Here is a 19,086-nt window from a genome sequence, read left to right on the forward strand (position 1 = left end):
GCTGTAAATTCCACTTTACTCGTAAGAGCTTCAGAGACAGAATGAAGTGGAACGGAAAGCTGTGCTGGGTTTGGGGAATGACAAGTGGCCAGCAATGTCTAAGGTGTGTGAGTGTGTGTGAGCATGTGTGTGAGCATGTGTGTGTGTGTACGCCCTTGCACATTCGCACTGTATTAAAGAGAAATGCAAGGCAACTTGATATGCTAAATTTAAAATGAAAAATTAAAAAAAAAATACATAAGCCCTTGGATAAAAAGTACACACATACAGATTCAAAGATGAGGGTGGGAAGCTGCCAAAGACTTATCTCTTTCCAGATTTATTATCTGGGCATTATTGCAGTGTGTGTGTGTGTGTTTGTGTGTGTGTGTGTGTGTGTGTGTGTGTGAGAGAGAGAGAGAGAGAGAGAGAGAGAGAGAGAGAGAGAGAGAGAGGGAGAGGGAGAGAGAGAGATGCAGAGGTCAGAGGCCAAATCTTCAGGTGACACCCAACTTTGTGAGACAGGCTCTCTCACTGGTCCTGAGTTCACCAAACAGCCTATGGTGAGTGACCAGTGAGCTGCAAGGATCCCACCTGTCTCTGCCTTCCCAGTGCGAGGATTATTAAGTGTGAGCTAACAGGCTTGGACCTTATAACAAGTGTCATTTCTGGGGACTGAACTCAATTGATATGTTACTGACTAAGCTTTCTTTCTAGAGCCTATAATTCTAACTCACTATGTAGCCCTGCCTGGGCTGGTACTCACTATATAGATCTCAAATTCCAAACTCACAGAGATCCACCTACTTCTGCCTCTACACACTGAGATTGAAGGCATGTACTATCTCACCTGGCCTCCATAACTGTATTTTTTTTTTAAATGAAATGGGATCATCTGAGCCTTGCCCAGTGATGGAATTTTATCATGTAGAAATTGATCCTGTTATAGGCAAAAGAAAGATTTTAAAAAATAAAAAGGTAACCAAAAAAATCAGCCTTTTTATGTAGTGATAGCAAAACTGAATTTGAATGGTGTGGACTTCATCTTTTTCCATACTGATTTCCATTTTTGTCATACTTGACTCTAGATGTCATTACTTTACATATTTGACTATAGATATATCATCATCTCTGATTTTTTTCAGTGCACACTTGTCTTATATAACATTTATGAAATGTCCATGTGCTATTTCAATGGTTACCTAATATACATTATACCTAAGAAACATACGTACAGTTCAAACTGTCCAACACAGCATGGGTGAAGACTGTAAGCTCCTAAGTTTAGACTCACAGTGTACCTGCCAGAAACCTTCTGGGCAGAACAGGGCAGGCACATGCAACTCTTAGGGCCAATCAATCAGGTTTTATACAATGACATGGTGTCCCTGTGCTCTGGGGTAACTAACTGCATGTGAAGAAGTAAACTTGTAGCTCCAGGATAGGCTGGAAGGCCATACTTCGGCTTCTCTAGAGCCACACAGAGGTACCTAGAAGCTCCGACTACCCCCATCATGGCCTTTTCTCTGGCTTCTTTCTACTCTTCTAGCTCTAGATTCTGAGGTAAGGCCAACAGCAGCAGACACCTTCTTCTACTTGGACGTTTTTTGCACACAGTCCTTCAACAAACATTGAAATCTCAACTGTAGTCTGTACTGGCTGGCTTTGTGTGTCAGCTTGACCCAGGCTGGAGTTATCACAGAGAAAGGAGCTTCAGTTGGGGAGGTGCCTCCATGAGATCCAGCTGTGGGGCATTTTCTCAATTAGTGATCAAGGTGGGAGGGCCCCTTGTGGGTGGTGCTATCCCTGGGCTGAAAGTCTTGGGTTCTTTAAGAGAGCAGGCTGAGCAAGCCAAGGGAAGCAAGCCAGTAAGAAACATCTCTCCATGGCCTCTTGGTCAGCTCCTGCTTCCTGACCTGCTTGAGTTCCAGTCCTGACTTCTTTTGGAGTTGAACAGCAACATGGAAGTGTAAGCTGAATAAACCCTTTCCTCCCCAACTTGTTTCTTGGCCATGATGTTTGTGCAAGAATAAAATCCCTGACTAATACACAGTCTAAGAATTAATCTAGGCCTTGAAGACAGAACAGTTTTCAACAATTTCCTCCTGGTAGGACTCTATATTTGGCCGCCACGGTCTCTCTGGCTTCTGTGCCTTTACCTGTTCTCTACTCCTGAGCAGATCACCTCCTTTAACCTCTATGCACAGGTGGGGATTCCCTGCTCTCCTGGAACAGGCAGAAATCCTGACGTGTGATGAAGGAGCTAAGTCTGGACACTTTCCTTCACTAAATCAGGGTGAAGTCATCCCACCTCCTGGGGAAGCCACTTCTTTTTGTTTACTCTTAAAGAGCTAGTCTACTAAATCCCCAAGGCTCATGCCCATAATGCTTGACTTCTGGTCTCCCCATTCATTCTCTCTCATACAGAAGCATCTTGACAGATTCAGATTCAGAACAGGATACAAAATAGGAAGGACTAATGCAGACTTTATACATTCCCCCCCCAGGATTTCACGTTGTAAGATCTAGTTCCTTATGTCTTTCCATAGTGGTGGGGAACATCAACTGTAATGGCTAATCTTGGTTGTCAACTTGACACATGTGGGAAGAAGGAACCTCAAATGAGAAAACCACCTCCACCAGATTGGCCTATAGGCATGTCTGCGTGGTATTTTCTTGACTGTTAATTGATGTGGGAAGGCCAAGCCCCTCTAGCCAACGCCACTTTTGAGTAGATGGTCCAAGTAGTATAAGATAGATGAATGTAACTCTGAAAGCAAGCCAGTAAGCAGCATTCCTCTGTGAGTTCTGCTTCGAGCTCCTGCCTTGAGCTCCTTCCCTGGATTCCCTTGATGATGGACTATAATTTGTAGGATAAAGTAAACCATTTTCTTCCAAAAGTGCTTTTGATCATGGTGTTTATCACAGCAACTGAAATGAAGCTAAAACACCAATTGGCAAAGACATGGAAGTCATTTTGTCAAATTTCCTCATTTTTTTACAGCAAAGATTGAGGCTAGAACAAGGTAGTGAGCTGAATCATGGGAGTGTTGTGATGTGGTACCAGGTCTCAGACCCTAAACAGGTATCTATCCTAATTTCAAGTTTAAGGTTATTTCATAAGCCACGTCCTTTAGTAAATGTTAGCTCTTTATTAAGATCAAAACGATACTGCTTATAGAATGGGGCTTGGCAAATTACATCAGGAGGGCAAATCTGCCAAAGCCCTGGTTTTGTACGTAAGACTATACTGAAATGCACTGTGCTGGCTTGTGTAGAGCCTGCCACTGTTAGCTGATAAAACGCTGAGGTGCGTACGTGCCATAGAGAATGTACGATGGGCAAAGTCTAAAAATGTTTACTATCTGTCTCTTTATAGCAAAGTGTTGCCAGCGGCTGCTGCTACAGCAACAAGGAGGAGGGAAACACATTATTAAAAATATCTAGCTTACTATAAATCTTTAGTGAGACTCCTCCAGGGAAACATAAACACTCTTTGACTTAATATGATTGCCCCGCTGCTGGGCTCTCTACATTGCAGAGGTCCAGAGTATATCAGGGTCACAGAGAGCTGAAACATCAGGAAAAAGATAGAATGATCCTGTTTTGTTTTGTTTTGAGTTGACTGGTATAAGCACAGTTTGATCGACTGTGGATTTTCTGTTAAAAATTATATGGTGGTCCCTAGGATTTAACTCTAAGTGTTTCAATAATACTGCATTTACCAGAGTACATTCCAATGACCTCTGTGTGTCAGCCTCCTTATACACAAATTTAGACTTTGCCCACACTGAAAATAGGGATCCTGTCCTCCCCGTGCTAGACAGTTTTTTCTTTTATTTTGTTTTGTTCTTTGTCTTTCCAGACAGAGTTTCTCTGTGTAAGTATCCCTGGCTGTCCTGAACTCACTCTGTAGACCAGGCTGATCTTGAACTCAGAAACCCACCTGCCTCTGCCTCCTAAGTGCTGCTGGACAATTTTATGTTAACTTGATGCAAGCTAAAGTTATGTGAGAGGAGGAAACCTCAATTAAGAAAATAACTCTATAAGATTAGGCTGCAGGCAAACCTGTAAGGCATTTTCTTAATTAGTGATTGATGGGAGAGGGCCCAGCCCATTGTGGGTGGGACCATCCTATCCCTGGGCGGTGATCCCGAGTTCTATAAGAAAGCAGGCTGAGCAAGCCTTGGAGAGCAAGCCAGTAAGCAGCACCCTCCATGGCCACTGCATCAGCTCCTGCCTCCAGAATCCTGCCCTGCTTGAGTTCTTATCCTGACTTCCTGTGGTGATGACGAGCTGTGATGTGGAAGTGTAAGCCAAAGAAACCCTTTCCTCCTCAACTTGCTTTTTGATCACTGTGTTTCACCACCACAACAGAAACCTAATTAAGACACTTCTTTTATATTATAAGTTCCCAGAATGATATTCAGTAGAGGCCCTGTAAACATTGCTGAGTTGTGACTAGAGCTCCCTGGTGCTCCCTGAAGAAAATCAGCATAACTTACGTTTGTTATTTGGCATCTGGCAGTGTGAACAAATGTGAGGCAGTTTACTCTGAGATGGTGGTACATTAATTCAATGCCAGGAGCAAACTGTGCCAATCCCTAAGATATGACTCAATCTGAAACCATTGTCAACCAAGTGAGTTGGCTTAGAAAGTTCACAGTGTAATATTTTCTAGCATGGTGAAGTTTGTTAAGACAACAATGACCTTACTGACTAGTTCCTCTTGTGGTTAAAGACAAGAGTATACTCTCTGAGAAGTTGAACTGAAAAGCAAAATTCACCTCAGGAGAGAAGCAAACAAATAGCTCTTTTAGAAGCAAAAGTACATTGAACTATTAAACTTTTTATCTTTCCTCTTCCCCTCCCCCACTCCAACCCTCATTTCCTCTCCATCTCCTCCTCCTCCTCCTCCTCCTCCTTCTCAACCTTCTTTCTTCAACTCTTGATGCATGGATAGAATCACTCCAAAGCCAAGATAGTCTTTCTTACTTTACTTTGGTTGTAATTCCAAATGTAGAACTGCATATTTAGGAGTATGTTGTGGGATGCAATTTCTATCTATGTCTAGAAATTCAGTGAAACAAGTTCCAGCAGGGCATGCAGGCACGCAGCTCCTATAATGCCTTAGCAACCTTGTCCATATAAATAGTTAATGTGACTCATATCACAAGGATCGTTTGTTACATTCCTGTTTTGCCGGTTAGGTTGGTTACACGGTTAAAGACTTGGCAAGGAAACACAGAAACCCTGGACAACGGGTGTGTAGCCACATAACAGCTGCATTTGAGGGCATTTCTGAGTAAGCACAGATGTCAGTGGAGTGGCCATAGTGTCTCAAGCCCTCCCCGCTGACAAAGCATTGTACCCATTGTGGAGCTGCTGGCTTGGCACATCACAAGTTAGCTGCACCTGACGTGGGTTAAAATAGTTAGCTCCATTCTTCCATTCTTAATATAACAAACATTAACTGAAAACAAAATACTCCAGTGGGGACAGTCTGTAAAATGAGAGACGACGATGGCCTCAGGAAGTCACCCTATCTCTTCCCCCAAGCTTGTCCAGGCATACAAGGCCTAGGCACCTTCTGATTTCAACCACAGTTGAATTTGAATCAGAGGCCTGGGAGTTGAGTGTAGAAATATGATAAGACATAGTTGCTCTTGGTGGTACCAAGCTAAGGCCTGGCTACAGAGCATCTTTCTTTGGTGGGTAAAGATGATTCAGATGATGCGGCTGCTTCCCAGAAGAGGCCAAGCAGCAGCCCAAGTTCAACTGAAGCTCCACTGCTTTACAGCTCAGACCCCAGTCTGGTTATGTGTGAGCCACACTGGGTAATTGATTAGCAGTGGAAAAGAAAACTACCTTAGATTATTTTCCTCCCTAGCTATTTTTATCTCCCTATCCTGGGGGAATATAGAAAGAACTCAAAAGATGCCACACACAGGTCTCCAAACCAAAACTATTTGCATATGCTCCCCCCTAGTCTAAGTGTGGCTTGCAAGACCAATGACTGACGTCATCTTGACAGCTCTTTGCACATAATGAATTCATTCTTCCTTAAATAAAGGTGCCCTTCACAGAGGTGCCATGAAAACAAAAAGAGGTGGAACAGTCAGCTAGCAAACACCCTCTCTCTGTGTACGACGTTATTTCTTCACTGTTAGGCCCGGATACCTTAGCAAAACCTGAGTTCTAATACCAGGTAAACTTTGGTTGCTAGAATTATTAATTAACAGAAATAATACACTAAAGAATAATATATAGCATATCATCCATTATATACTGTTAACCATATACATTAGCAACGCCTGGGCAGACTGAGGCTCGTCAGAAATAGGCACCAAACCATCTCCCCTCACCTTTGAGCAAGGTGACTTCTTTTGGTGATGTATCCACTGCTATACTCCCCTACCCTAACTTTCTAAGGCAAGATAACCATGGTAAGCTTGGTGGAAATGCCTAGAACGCAACTCCCGGCTCCAGCCTAATTCGACTATCAACGACAAGACAGTGCATAGAAACTATCTACTTTTTGTAAAAAGCCGAGGCTAACACAAAATCACTTTAGTAAAGAAATAAGTTGCTCTAATGTATCTACATTAGTAGGCACAAGGATAATTTTTTTAAATGTTTTTGTGGCTGAAGACAGGCGTTTCTAATAGCCTGAGCTTAGTTCTACCTCAAATAGTCTCTGCAGTGTCCTACAGATTCCTTTACTTCTAGAACAATCTATATATTTTGTTTCAGATATAGGTGCCGAAGCGGCATGAACCAAGGTCACTGTTTCTGTGAAGCTGCTAATCCACACCTTTTTTGGAAGACAAGGAAAGGCACTGTTATTAAAACTAAATCCGCTGCTCTTTATGCTCTGGTTTAACTAGATTGACTGTGTCAGACTGGAAATGAAACCACGGGGATAGTAGCAACAATAACTCCAGAGTATTAACCCCTCATTGGTAGTAGAAAGTTGACACAAAATAATAATACTCTTTGTACGGCAACATTAGTATTAATTAAGACTCCTCACAAAAATCATGTCTCTATACTTACTCCATTGACCGTAAGTGATGGAAAAGGCACACACAACTGACAATAATCTAGAGAAGTCATTCATCTAACAACAAGGCAACAAGGAAACTCAAAAAAGGAACAGGCCAAATCTCTCCAAATCCTGACCAAATGTTTCCACTTGGAGCACCCATTATTTTAGAATTTTTTTTTTTGACTTACAAAAAAATATAGAGGTCTTGCATAGCCTATATACATATCTCATATATGTCCAGTACATTTCTCATCAATACAGATGATGGAAACACCAAGTAAGTCCTAGAGCCACACTTGATCTTATCATCAACTTTAGAAGCCAAGCTGCTTGTCAGTACCCTCCTATCATCTTCTCTGTCCCATCATACTCTCTGACAACAACACCTCTGAGGCAATGGTTGCCTAAGTTGTTTTTCAGGAACTTGGAACCATGTGTGTCTGTCTCAAGCCAGCAGAAGCCACCAACTGTTTACTTAAACCTCAGCAGTGTGACTTAGTTGATGTTTTTAGATAACACCAGCAGTGCCATTTTCCTGAGCATGAGTCCTGAGAAGAGGGTGGCTATGCCTGGACTGGATCCTGCCCCTACTTCCCTCTCCCTATATCAGACCACGATACTTTGTCCCAGCAAGATGGCTAAACCCTATTGCTGTGCAGGCAGATCTGTGACTCAGGGCTCCACTTTCTTGGGAATAAAGTCTCTTTTGCAAAACTTGGTTCAGTGATTGTCATAAATGGTGCCGCATTAAGGAAGCAATACTGCTGCATAACTTGTAACAGAATGCATTCTTTATCTGATTTCATTCACTTTCACATGATATCTTTTTTCTCCTCTATAGTCTCATCTAGGAAGTGAAATGCATTTAGTCATCATGTCTCTTCTTGTCTACAACATCTCTCAAATTCCTCTTTTTGTTTGTTTGTTTGTTTGTTTGTATTTGGTTTTAAATGTCCTCAATGATTTTCAATATTGGTGAGAGTCTCACAATTTCCCTTAACTGGGAATCATCCCATGTTTTTTCTGTAGAATAGTCTATGATTACAGATTTGTGGAGGAAGTTCATTTGGATAAGGTGGTGTTCTTATGTGAAGGACACACTGTCAACATGACTTATGACAATGTCTGCCAGTTTTAACAAAACAATCCCACTTCGCTACTCCCTTCTTACTGTATCATTTGGAAAAAAGTTACTATACACTTCACCCTTATGAAATTCTCTTGAATTATTTGGAGAGATTTTCCTTTCGCCCATTTATTTCATCATTTGATCATGTATTCAGTCACTTAAAATTACTGCTCAATATTTCTTTACTCATTTTGTAGCTGAAATTATTCCCACTTTGGTCACTGGTTTCTGGGCTCTATCCTGTCCTTGCCCTCTCTGTTGGTGTGAGAGACCCAGTGTCAACAACTTGTGTGTAGAGGGACTAGACAAAGGGATTGTTCTCCCTTTGTCTGAGACCATTCCCAAAACATCCTCTCTCCTTTCTCCCTTCAGTGTCATAGGAAGTAGACAAGTGGCAGGGGGAGGAAGCACTTGATCACCAGAGGTCATCAAACAAAAAGGAATGTAGCTCTGCTTGGAAGTGGTGTCATCAGTTCAGAATATGGTGGCCCACCTCAGGATGATCGCACTCGACAAACATCTGGGCTACTCAAATGCACCCACTGCTAAGGGCTTCTGAAGTGGATCAACCACATCTCGACGAACTGTGGCCCAAGCTAAAAGTACTGATTGTACATATGTAGACCCGGTGCCCAGCTCTTGGGAGGCTCAGGTCATTTCAGCTTGAGAGTTCTAGGCCAGCCTAACAACATAGCAAGACCATGTGTCAAAAAAAAAAAAAAGCCTGCCTGTGGTTTTATAATAAAGGAAGGCAGCTGGAGTTCTGGGAGAGAAAAATAATCTCAGCCAAAGCGGACTGGTCCTGTAAGGAAATGCTTGACATCCCTTGCATACCTGGGAAGAGGCTAACAGCACTTGCCTCCCTTTTCAACTGCGCACCTGCATCTTTAAGCAAACGAACACAAGTTTACAAGTCCATTTACATATGTACATTAGTCACCAAAGGCTGGAGTCTCAGGGAAGCTCAAGCCTAAGCTTCATGTGTCCACTCACCACCTGGAATGCTAAAAACATTCCAAGGTTAAAAAAAAAAAAAAAAGGATCCAGCCAGGGGTGTTTCTTAAATCCCAGTACCGTCCAAGAATACCAGAAGAAAGACCTTAAGGCCTGGGCTTGGATCTTGATTTTGCTTTTCCTTAGTTCCATGGACAGGGAGTCATCCTCCATCAAGCATATGCTGAGGGGCCACATTGGTTGGATATCACTACTGTTGTTCCTGACTCTTCTTCATTACTGGATGACTGAGAGGGTGTTCATAAAGTGATCCAAGCTACCGGGCTTGATAGCCCAGGGTTGAAACCCTGGTTATAAGGAAGTGGAGACAGGAGAAGTGCAGTTCTCAAGGTCTCACTGGCCTATGGCCTAGGTTCCAGGCCAGCTTAAGCATTCTGTTAAGACCCTCTCTCAAAATAAAAACTAAAAAGAGGCTAGGGGTCTACCTCAGGGTGCTGGCCTAGCATATATGCAAGGCCCAAGGTCCCTTAGTAGAGCTGAATAAATAAATATCCAGGCCAACAGTGTCAAACAGAACAACCAGAGCTTAGAGGATTGTGTGGTATATTAAAGTGAGCCTAGTAGCTATAAGTCACACAGCAGAGAGTCCCGAGATAGAAGTAAGGGCCCATGGGGGATGCATCCAAGGCAATCCATTAACAAGTGTTATGTCTGCTGGAGTGTAGCAGACGGAGTGTGGGAGACCCAGCCCTTCATTACCCAACCCTTATCTAGATGAGCACACTCATGGAAGAGTCACGCTGCACAGTTTGCTTTGTTTACAGTAGGAGATTGCATTGGGAGGTACAAGGCCCGCCCAGGGGAAGAGAACTGGGGGCAGGAAATAGGAGCAAAGGCATTGGCGTGGTTGTTGTGGGCACTTTGGGAAGAGCAGCAGGGTCTGTGATTCTGAACCAGGGCTTATTTAACAAGTGAGACACATTCTGCTCAGTGAGCCAGGGTGGAAAACAAGATGTCAACTGTAGTTCCTTGTTCCCTTTCTCTACAGATACTCACAAAGTTCCATTTCCCCCTTTCAAAGATAGATACAGAAAAATAAAAAAGCAATAGAACTGGTCTTCTAATAGAAAAAAAAAATAATTATAGGTAAGAGTTACTTTAATTTAAAAAATGCTATACCAAATGATTTAAAAACCAGAGGGGTTGGGGGAGGCGAAAGGTTGAAGCATCTGAGAGCAATACTTCCTGTCAGAAGGATTTCCTGTTTGGGGAACCACAGAGCTGAGGAGAAACATCCGCTCTGTAGCCACAGCCTGTGTTGCACAGACCACTTCTCTGTTCTGCTTACCCTTCCTCCCCGACAAAGGTGACGTACAGTTTATTCCTCTGCAGGTCCTTTCTGGAGTAGCCCATAATCTGATTGAAAGCGTCTTCCAGCAAGTGGTCTCTTCGGATAATTAACCTGTCCATAAAGAGGCACACAATTTGAAAAGTGTAATGAAAGATTACTTCCTTTCCTTGTCTTTCATGCTATCTAGTTTCTATTTTCCACAATTAACTAGGTGAGGAGTGAGCTTGCTTAATATCATTGCTGTCTGCACTTAAATACATATTTGCCTTAAACTCTTTAACAACAATAGCAGAAGTTACATAAGAAAACCATGGGTAAACCTGTGGCCTGTAACAAAAACCCATGAGTCCTTTCTGAGTGGCCAAGACATTTATCCCAGAAGGAAAATAGTCATAAGACATACACACACACAGAGAGAGAGAGAGAGAAAGAGAGACAGAGACAGAGACAGAGACAGAGACAGACAGACAGAGAGAGAGAGAGAGACAAGAGAGAGAGAGAGAGACAGAGAGAGAGAGAGAGAGAGAGAGAGAGAGAGAGAGAGAGAGAGAGAAAGGTAGACAGAGAGACAGTGAGAGACAGAGACAAATAAGAGACAGGCAAAGGTTTCTTACTAAAGAGAGAACAATACTATGAGATAATCCTTTAAGACTAAAATGCACCTAAGCATGGAATTCAATTATTGAATGTCCAGTGAGAACCAGGAGGGCATGTGTGTATGTGTGTGTGTGTGTGTGTGTGTGTGTGTGTTTGTGTCCTGCAAAGCAAAGTACTTAATTTAAGTTTTAAATTAACTGAATCTTGAAATTTCCCTAAGGGGTAGATGAAATGAGTGATGCATATGGAGGTCTACTGTGATGATAGCTAACACATCCTCTACGGATACCAATCTGCCCGCATCTTAATAGTAATGACAAAGAAATGACTGGAAGCTTGAATTTACAGAAGATGATCTTGGTAATTCAAGGATGAGAAAAAGCAGTAATATGAAGAATAAAATACTATAATAGCTATCAATAGGCCAACAAAGGTTTTCAGGAGAAAAAAATATAATCATCTTGAATTTGTTTATAGTTTTATACAGTCCTACCTTGACTGGAAACCATAACTTAGTAGGGCTTTATTCCTGAGCAACGTTTTACATTGTTACAGTGTAATTTATAAATTCCAAACTAATACTGCCCATTAAAATAAGACTCATGTGACAACCAATTTTCCAAACTCCCAACTGCTTCCTATCCATTTACCATCTATAAATCATGTGGTTTGAGTCATTTCTACTTACTTTAATTTTCCTGGGCCTTGTCCGTATCCTTTAGTTTCTAACTTCCTGTAAAAATTCCTTAGTTTGGCTTCAAAATCTCTCTTGTAAGGGGCTGGAGCCCGGGCATTGGCACGTTGAGTACCTGTAGCAACCACAGAAGAACAACCTGGATCTATGCCCTATTCAGTCCACAACACCTTGAGAAAGTACCACAAGTTAGCAAGAAAAGTGAGACACTGCTTTCAGCTTCTACATCAGTCCCTACACACACACACACACACACACACACACACACACACACATATACACACATACACACACACACAAAGCCTTAACAAAGTTCAAGGAAGTTGTTAAGAAAAATCTTGTTTGTAGCGTTTGACTAAGAATAAAGATATTGTTTAAATAGCCAAATATGCTCACCAGGTCTCAGATATGTCCCCCTTTTCCATCCAAACCAGAATGAGTCAAGTAGAATTATTCATATCTAAGAACAACTACTTAGGGTGGAATATCTTTGCTTGTTGTTGAAATGATGTCATAGAAACTGTATGGAAAGTTCCATGAAGCACCATGAAAATGCTTTTAGGTTTGCATTAAATTTAGGGATGATTTTGGAGATATAATTACATTTATTTTACATCGTAGGATGAAATGATTACTATAAAAACAGAATTCATGCATAACTGTGGGAGGAATATATCTTGGAGCTGCACAAAGAATAAATAATATTAATAATTTTTGCATTCCTAATATATCAAGTACTGCCCATATCTATAAACTCAAAGTATTTATGCCATTCTGTGGCCAAGTATTAGTAATAAAATGTAACTATAACATGGTTTCTTCGTCTTTCCACAGAAGACTCTGTGTGCTCCAGGTGACTGAGTAGCATGTTGGGATGATAACACCCACAGGGATGGATAGGGCAACAGTCACAGACATGACAAAAACAACCCTTCCACAAAAGATTGCCCATTCAATGAAAGAAACCAGGAAACTAATTCTGGCCTTGTTTATTACACAACATGCAGGTCCCATGAGATTTCTTTCTTTGTGTGTGTATGTGTGTGCATATATGTGAGTTTTGTTATCATTATTTGGTTTGTTTTGCTGAGACAGGATCTTGCTTGCTGGTCTGAATTGGCCTTACATTTTCCTTCCTCCTGCCTGTGCTTTAGGAGTGCTTCAATTAAGGCTTGAGCCATCGTGCCTTGCAAAAATTTCTTTAACAAATGAGTTAACAAATAGCAAATAAAGATGGTTATTTATTGCTAATCTTGTGTTATGTTCAACAGTGGATGCCCTGCTTGAGAAGACAGAAATAAATGAGTCAAGTAGAGTTATTCATATCTAAGGACAACTACTTAGGGTAGAATATCTTTGCTTGTTGTTGAAATGATGTCATAGAAACTGTATGGGAAGTTCATCAAATAATGAACTTTTAAGCTAGATGGAATACGGCTGGGCGGTGGTGGCGCATGCCTTTAATCCCAGCACTTAGGAGGCAGAGGCAGGCGGATTTCTGAGTTCGAGGCCAGCCTGGTCTACAGAGTGAGTTCTAGGATAGCCAGGGCTACAGAGAGAAACCCTGTCTCAAAAAAAAAAAAAAGAAGAAAAAAAAATGGGGGGAGGGGAGGAGGTTGGGCTGGAGAGATGGCTCAGTGGTTAAGAGCACTGACTGCTATTCCGAAGGTCCTGAGTTCAAATCCCAGCAACCACATGGTGGCTCACAACCATCCGTAATGAGATCTGATGCCCTCTTCTGGTGTGTCTGAAGGCAGTTACAGTGTACTTATATTATAATACATAAATAAAATCTTAAAAAAAAAAAAAACTAGATGGAATACAATGTGTAAATCAGAGGTGATAAAAGTAAAGCCCTGGGCTCTATCCTGCCTCATAGGATACTTTGTATGCCCCTAGATTACAAAAAGAAAAAGAAACAAAACTTCAGATTAATTGCCAGTATTTGGAATTATTAGGAGATTTCAAGGAAAAGCATGTTTTTCTCTTGAAAGTTGTGAGACATCTTACAGCTGACATGAACCTCCTTAGGCAGATAGGCAGCTGCTTCCTTGGACTCCACTCCCACCATCCGCTCTGTGACTCTGGCTGCCTGACCTCCCGGGTATTTGCTTTTGAGATTAGTGGTATAGAAGACAATAGTAATGTCACAGAAAAGTAATGTGTGTGGATAGAGATTAAAATGGACAGGGCCTCAGGGAGGACCTTAACTGGAGCCTAAGTGGTTAATTGCCAAGTCGACAGGATCTAGAATCACCGTGGAAACAAACCTCTGGGCACATCTGGGACAGAATTTCTAGGTCTGGTTAACTGAGGTAGGAAGACCCACCCTACATGTTAGTGGCACCATTCCAGGAGCTGGGGTCCATGAATGAATAAAAAGGAGAAAGAGGGCTTAGTACCCGAAATCCATCCCTCTACTGTTTGTTTAAGGATGCAAAATAACCAAGCACTGCCTGCTCCCACCACTATGTCCTCCCAGACAGGATGCACTGTATCCCCTGGAACCATAAGCCAGGATTAACCCTTCCTCCTTTAAGTTGCTTTTTGTCCAGTATTTGGTCACAACAATGAGAAATTAAATAGCACAAAACTTGTAAATAGTAAAGAATAGGTATTATATGTGGTGTAGAGCAACAAGAACTGGACTAAATATTAAAAATGTGTTCAACAGATGGACACCCCATGACCTAGAGTATAGTAGGCATGCTGAAGAGACAAGGAGAAGTTAATAAGTCAGAAGGGCTGGAGCCAATGAGAAGAGGGATTTAAAGAGGGAATGTTGTGCAGAAAATACCTGTATATGTATATGGATGTGGCACCTATCAATACTAAATCATTGGCCCATAGTTTAGGCATAAATTAGGAGGTGGGACATCAGGGAGGCAGAAAGGATTCTGGGATAGTGCCTGGGTGATAAGATATGATAAGACAGATATATGTGTTATATGAACACAGGTAACCAGCCACATGACAGAATGTAGATGAAAAATAAGTGGGTTATTTTAAATTATGATCTAGTCAGAGAAGAACATAGCTATATGGCCAAGGTATTTGTAAGTATATTTTGAGTCTAAGCCTTATTATTAGGAGCATGGGGCCGGGAGGAAGAACCTGATCTAACTTCTACAGAATGTGGGGAGAGGGAGCAGGGCACCTTTATAGAATGTTGAGAAAATTAAAGGAGAATTTTATTGGAGGAATTTTCTTTGAGGGTGTAGGGCAGATTAAGGGTGGGAAAGAGGAAGAGAGACTGAAGGGTGGAGAAGCAGTTCAGAGTTTATACAGCAATTGAGGCCTGAGGGGATAAGAACTAGTCAGGAGTGTGGTGACTCATAGGAACACCAACCATGAGAAATACAAATTAGTACCAGTAGAAAAGCAGGGGGCCGGAATGGGAAGCTCTTATGATAACAGAGTTTCTTAATAATAATGATAGCTATCGTTTGATAAGCACCTGCTGTATATTAGGGGTAATGCACTTTCCATAGGGGATCTTGAGAAATCCTCATGCAGAGTCTATAAAGTGGTTATTAAGGTTCCCATCAGCGCTTTGCTACTGAGGAAAATGAGGAAGCAGTTTACTGGCCAAGTCCTATTGACCAGGTCTACTGGATGCTAAAAGCAGTGTGGGGAATGATGTTGGTGGCCAGAGACATAGGAAGCTAGGTCAATGACAGTCAATGGATACTCCAGACTCTGCATAAGAGATCAGTCAATTCCCATGCTTGACTTGAGCTGGTATGCATGACACTGTGTAGTATCTGTTTCATAAGAAACCCTCTATGTGTCATCTGTATACATACTCAACATATAGGCAGACATATTGGAGCTTTAGTCACAAGACTAGCTCCTGATTTGTAATCTGTCTGGAGGCTTGTCGGTGGAGTTATACACTTTTTGTTCAAAGAGCTAAGAGTTAAAGAAAACAAATCAATTCAATCTTAAAAAAAAAAAAAAAATCCAGGACACAAAAGAGAACCTCAAGCAGTGGTTCTCAATATTGAGTGCATATTAGAACCTCATAGGAACTTGAAAAAATCCCGAAGTTCAGTCCACACCCAAAACCATCACATCAGAATCTGGTAGAGGTAAGACCCAGACCTAAGTGTTTTCTACAGCTTTCCAGGTGATTCCAAAATTCAACCACACTGAGGAATCATTCCATACTGAGGAATTACAAGAAGCTCAACTCCAACCAGTGAGACATGTGGGCAGCATACAGGAGCTAACACAGGGCAATGGCTGCCTGTGTGCTTGAAGAAGTCATTTGCACCACAAAGAGACATGAACCACAGGTGTATGCAGCTGCTGCTGGATGGACTCAGGCCAAGACAGTGCATGACTCAGGAAACCCAAGAAAACTGTGAGAAGATCTAGACTAGTAGGCCAAACCGCCCAGAAAGTAGCCATGCTGAATCAACAGCAACGACAGCCATCAGTGGAAAACAGCAAACGAAGACCAAAGACTGAATGAAAACTCTTTACATACTCAAAAGAAACATCACCCTTCCAGTTGATTACATTAAGAAGTAGCTTATATACCATGGCTGTATAGTTTGAGAAGCCCAAAGGCTGTGGGAAATCCTTCTCTCTCTCTCTCTCTCTCTCTCTCTCTCTCTCTCTCTCTCTCTCTTTCTCTCTCTCTCTCTCTTTTTGTTTTTTTGAGACAGGGTTTCTCCTTGTAGCCCTGGCTGTCCTGGAACTCATTCTGTAGACCAGGTTGGCCTTGAACTCAGAAATCCACCTGCCTCTGCCTCCTAATTGCTGGGATTAAAGGCGTGAGCCACCATCGCCCGGCTTTCATTCACTCTCAATACAAGTAAATTAAAAGTTAGTCCTTTATAGTCTAGGTAAGGGGCTTAACAATGGAGTAACAGAAATGGTTCAAGGCAAACATTCTTTTGCTAAAAGTTGTATTCTAAAAAATAATCTCATACACTTTACTTTAAAATACAGTAAATTATATTTTTAAACTCTCATGTAGCCCAGACTGGCTTCAAACTCATTCTGTAGCCAGGCATAGCCTGATCTCCTTCTCATACCTTTCAAAAGCAGGTATTCTAGGCAGGGGTCACCACACACAGCTCAGAATCTGTATTTAATAAACTTACTAAGCTGGACAGTGGTAGCGCTTGCCTTTAATCCCAGTAATTGGGTGACAGAGGCAGGCGGATTTCTAAGTTTGAGGCTAGCCTGGTCTACATAGTGAGTTCCAGGACAGCCAGGGCTACACAGAGAAACCATGTCTCAAAAAACCAAAAACCAAACCAAAACGAAACAAAACAACCAACCAAACAAACAAAAACATAAAACAAAAAACAGCAACAACAAAAAAAAAAAAAGAAAGAAAGAAACTTACTGAGAGATGGGAACAATGTGTAGTTTGATAGAAAGTTTTTGGAGGAGTATGAAGTAGAGTTTGAAAGTTTAGTAGTAGAGTGTGGATTCCCTTTTGAGCTAGGAGATGAGATAGGCAATCAGGAAATACCTGTTTAAGGAACAGCCGAACAGTAGGAACTAGCTGGAGGGCAAAGTAGGAAATGTGGCACAGATAAGGTCAGGATCCTGAGCAGGCTTACAATGGACTCTAGTTGGTAGGACTTCAGTTTTCAGTAAAGGATGGCACTGATGGTTTCTCAATGGAATTAATATTGAAAGGTATATAATTCCAATGGTTAATCTGGCTTTAATACAGACTCAGGGAGCTAAGTATCAAATATTGGAAATAGGTTACAGCTTCATGGGAGTTATTTCAGTGGTAGCTATAAAGCTGTGCTCCCCATTTTAAAGTATGAACAGAATTCTGACCATCTCTAGTTTTGAACAATATTAGCCTTACTAATTCTGAGAGGTTAATTTTGTTGTGGGAAAGGATAGTGTTATCAAAGTACATTTTAAAAACAATATAGAAATTTCACTGATATAACATAACATAAAAATGTTTATGGTTAAAATAAAACTATTTGAAGGAATAAAGGAGAGAGTGGGGGCGGAGTAGAGAGACAGTCTTGCACAGGCTTTCCTGGATCTAGGATTATAGGTATGAGCCATAATACCCAATACCAGCTGTCATATAATTAATATAAGTCAGGTCCAACTGAAGAGCTTCCAGGGAAGGAATTAGGTTATATTGGTTCTGGAAGCCAAAAAATGTTCTTGGAAGATTGATCTGATAGAAATGCATGGGGAACCACAACCACAGTCAGAAGGTCCTCTCTCTCAGAGAATACATACACCCACAGTCTTCAGAGTTTTCCCAAAGGGAATCCCATGGGGAAGAGTCAGTTGCTTCTAGGAGGTGACCAGAGATTGGACTTCCTGAATGGCTGGCACTAGATTAACTATTTGGAGATTTTTGGGGGGTGGGTGGGTGGGGGGTGTAACAGCTATTAGAGCTATTAGTCTTTATCATAGCTAGGTAGATCTTAAAAACTGTCATATTATGTATACACTTTCCATACACTGTCACAACACTGCATAATAACCAACTATTGAATTTTATCTGACAAAATAATCTCAGATGACACTTGAAAAATGTTAGTATCAAAATCTAGAGAAGTCTTATGTTTTTCTGCTTCTGCTACAAATTTAGGCTATGGAGTTGAACTTTGACTACACAACTCCAGGCCTCTGTCCTAATACAGATTAAAGGTCCACTTCTTCCCTGGTTCCCTTTCCATTCACACACACACACACACACACACACACACACACCATTTCCTCTTCAATTTCCCATTATTAATGAAGAACAAGCCAATAAGCATTACAATAATTTCTAGACAGCTTGACCTTCTGGAACATAGTACAACAGTACGTTAAGCAGGGAGCACCATGGAGATAACTTGGACAAAGCACAGATGTGCAAGTCCTCATATCTATACCTATTTTCTAAGAGCAGCAGAAGTCCTAGATCTGTGGATGTTCACGGACATACTGTTTACTTAAATGTTTGTTATATTTGTTCATTTTTTTTGTTGTTGTTCTGGGGAGTAAACATGGGGCCTCATGTTTGTGTCAGACAAGTAACTGACCACTGACAAGATCTAAGCTGCACCGCCTAGTCTTGAACTAACTCTGAAGCCCAAGTAAGTCTTCAACATGCCATCTTCCTGCCTTTGCCTCTACAGTAGCTGTGTTTACAGGTCTGAGCCATCAGGCATGGCTTATACCATTTACTGAAAACAACTTGGTTTTCCAGACTTGTCCAAGAATTAAGTTATTAAAAGGAAACACTGAAGGGTATGCCAACAACAGATACCCTAACCTGGCAGCACTAGTAGTGAGGACAATATATATATATATATATATATATATATATATATATATATATA

At 41.4% G+C, this 19,086-nt stretch overlaps 1 protein-coding gene across 7 annotated transcripts in view; it reads right to left on the bottom strand.

Annotated features, from left to right (window-relative positions):
* Nucleotides 1–19,086, bottom strand: part of Hecw2 (HECT, C2 and WW domain containing E3 ubiquitin protein ligase 2) — a 382,291-nt gene that overhangs the window by 34,412 nt on the left and 328,793 nt on the right. For all 7 annotated transcript variants that reach the window (XM_031367485.1, XM_031367488.1, XM_031367483.1 and 4 more), the window contains 2 exons: nucleotides 11,747–11,867; nucleotides 10,459–10,572 (listed from right to left, as the gene is read on the bottom strand). In XM_031367485.1, the coding sequence (XP_031223345.1) occupies nucleotides 10,459–10,572; nucleotides 11,747–11,867 (235 nt within the window). The remainder of the gene's footprint in view (nucleotides 1–10,458; nucleotides 10,573–11,746; nucleotides 11,868–19,086) is intronic.

Source organism: Mastomys coucha, unplaced genomic scaffold (assembly GCF_008632895.1).
Source record: "Mastomys coucha isolate ucsf_1 unplaced genomic scaffold, UCSF_Mcou_1 pScaffold14, whole genome shotgun sequence".
NCBI classification, from domain to species: Eukaryota; Metazoa; Chordata; class Mammalia; order Rodentia; family Muridae; genus Mastomys; species Mastomys coucha.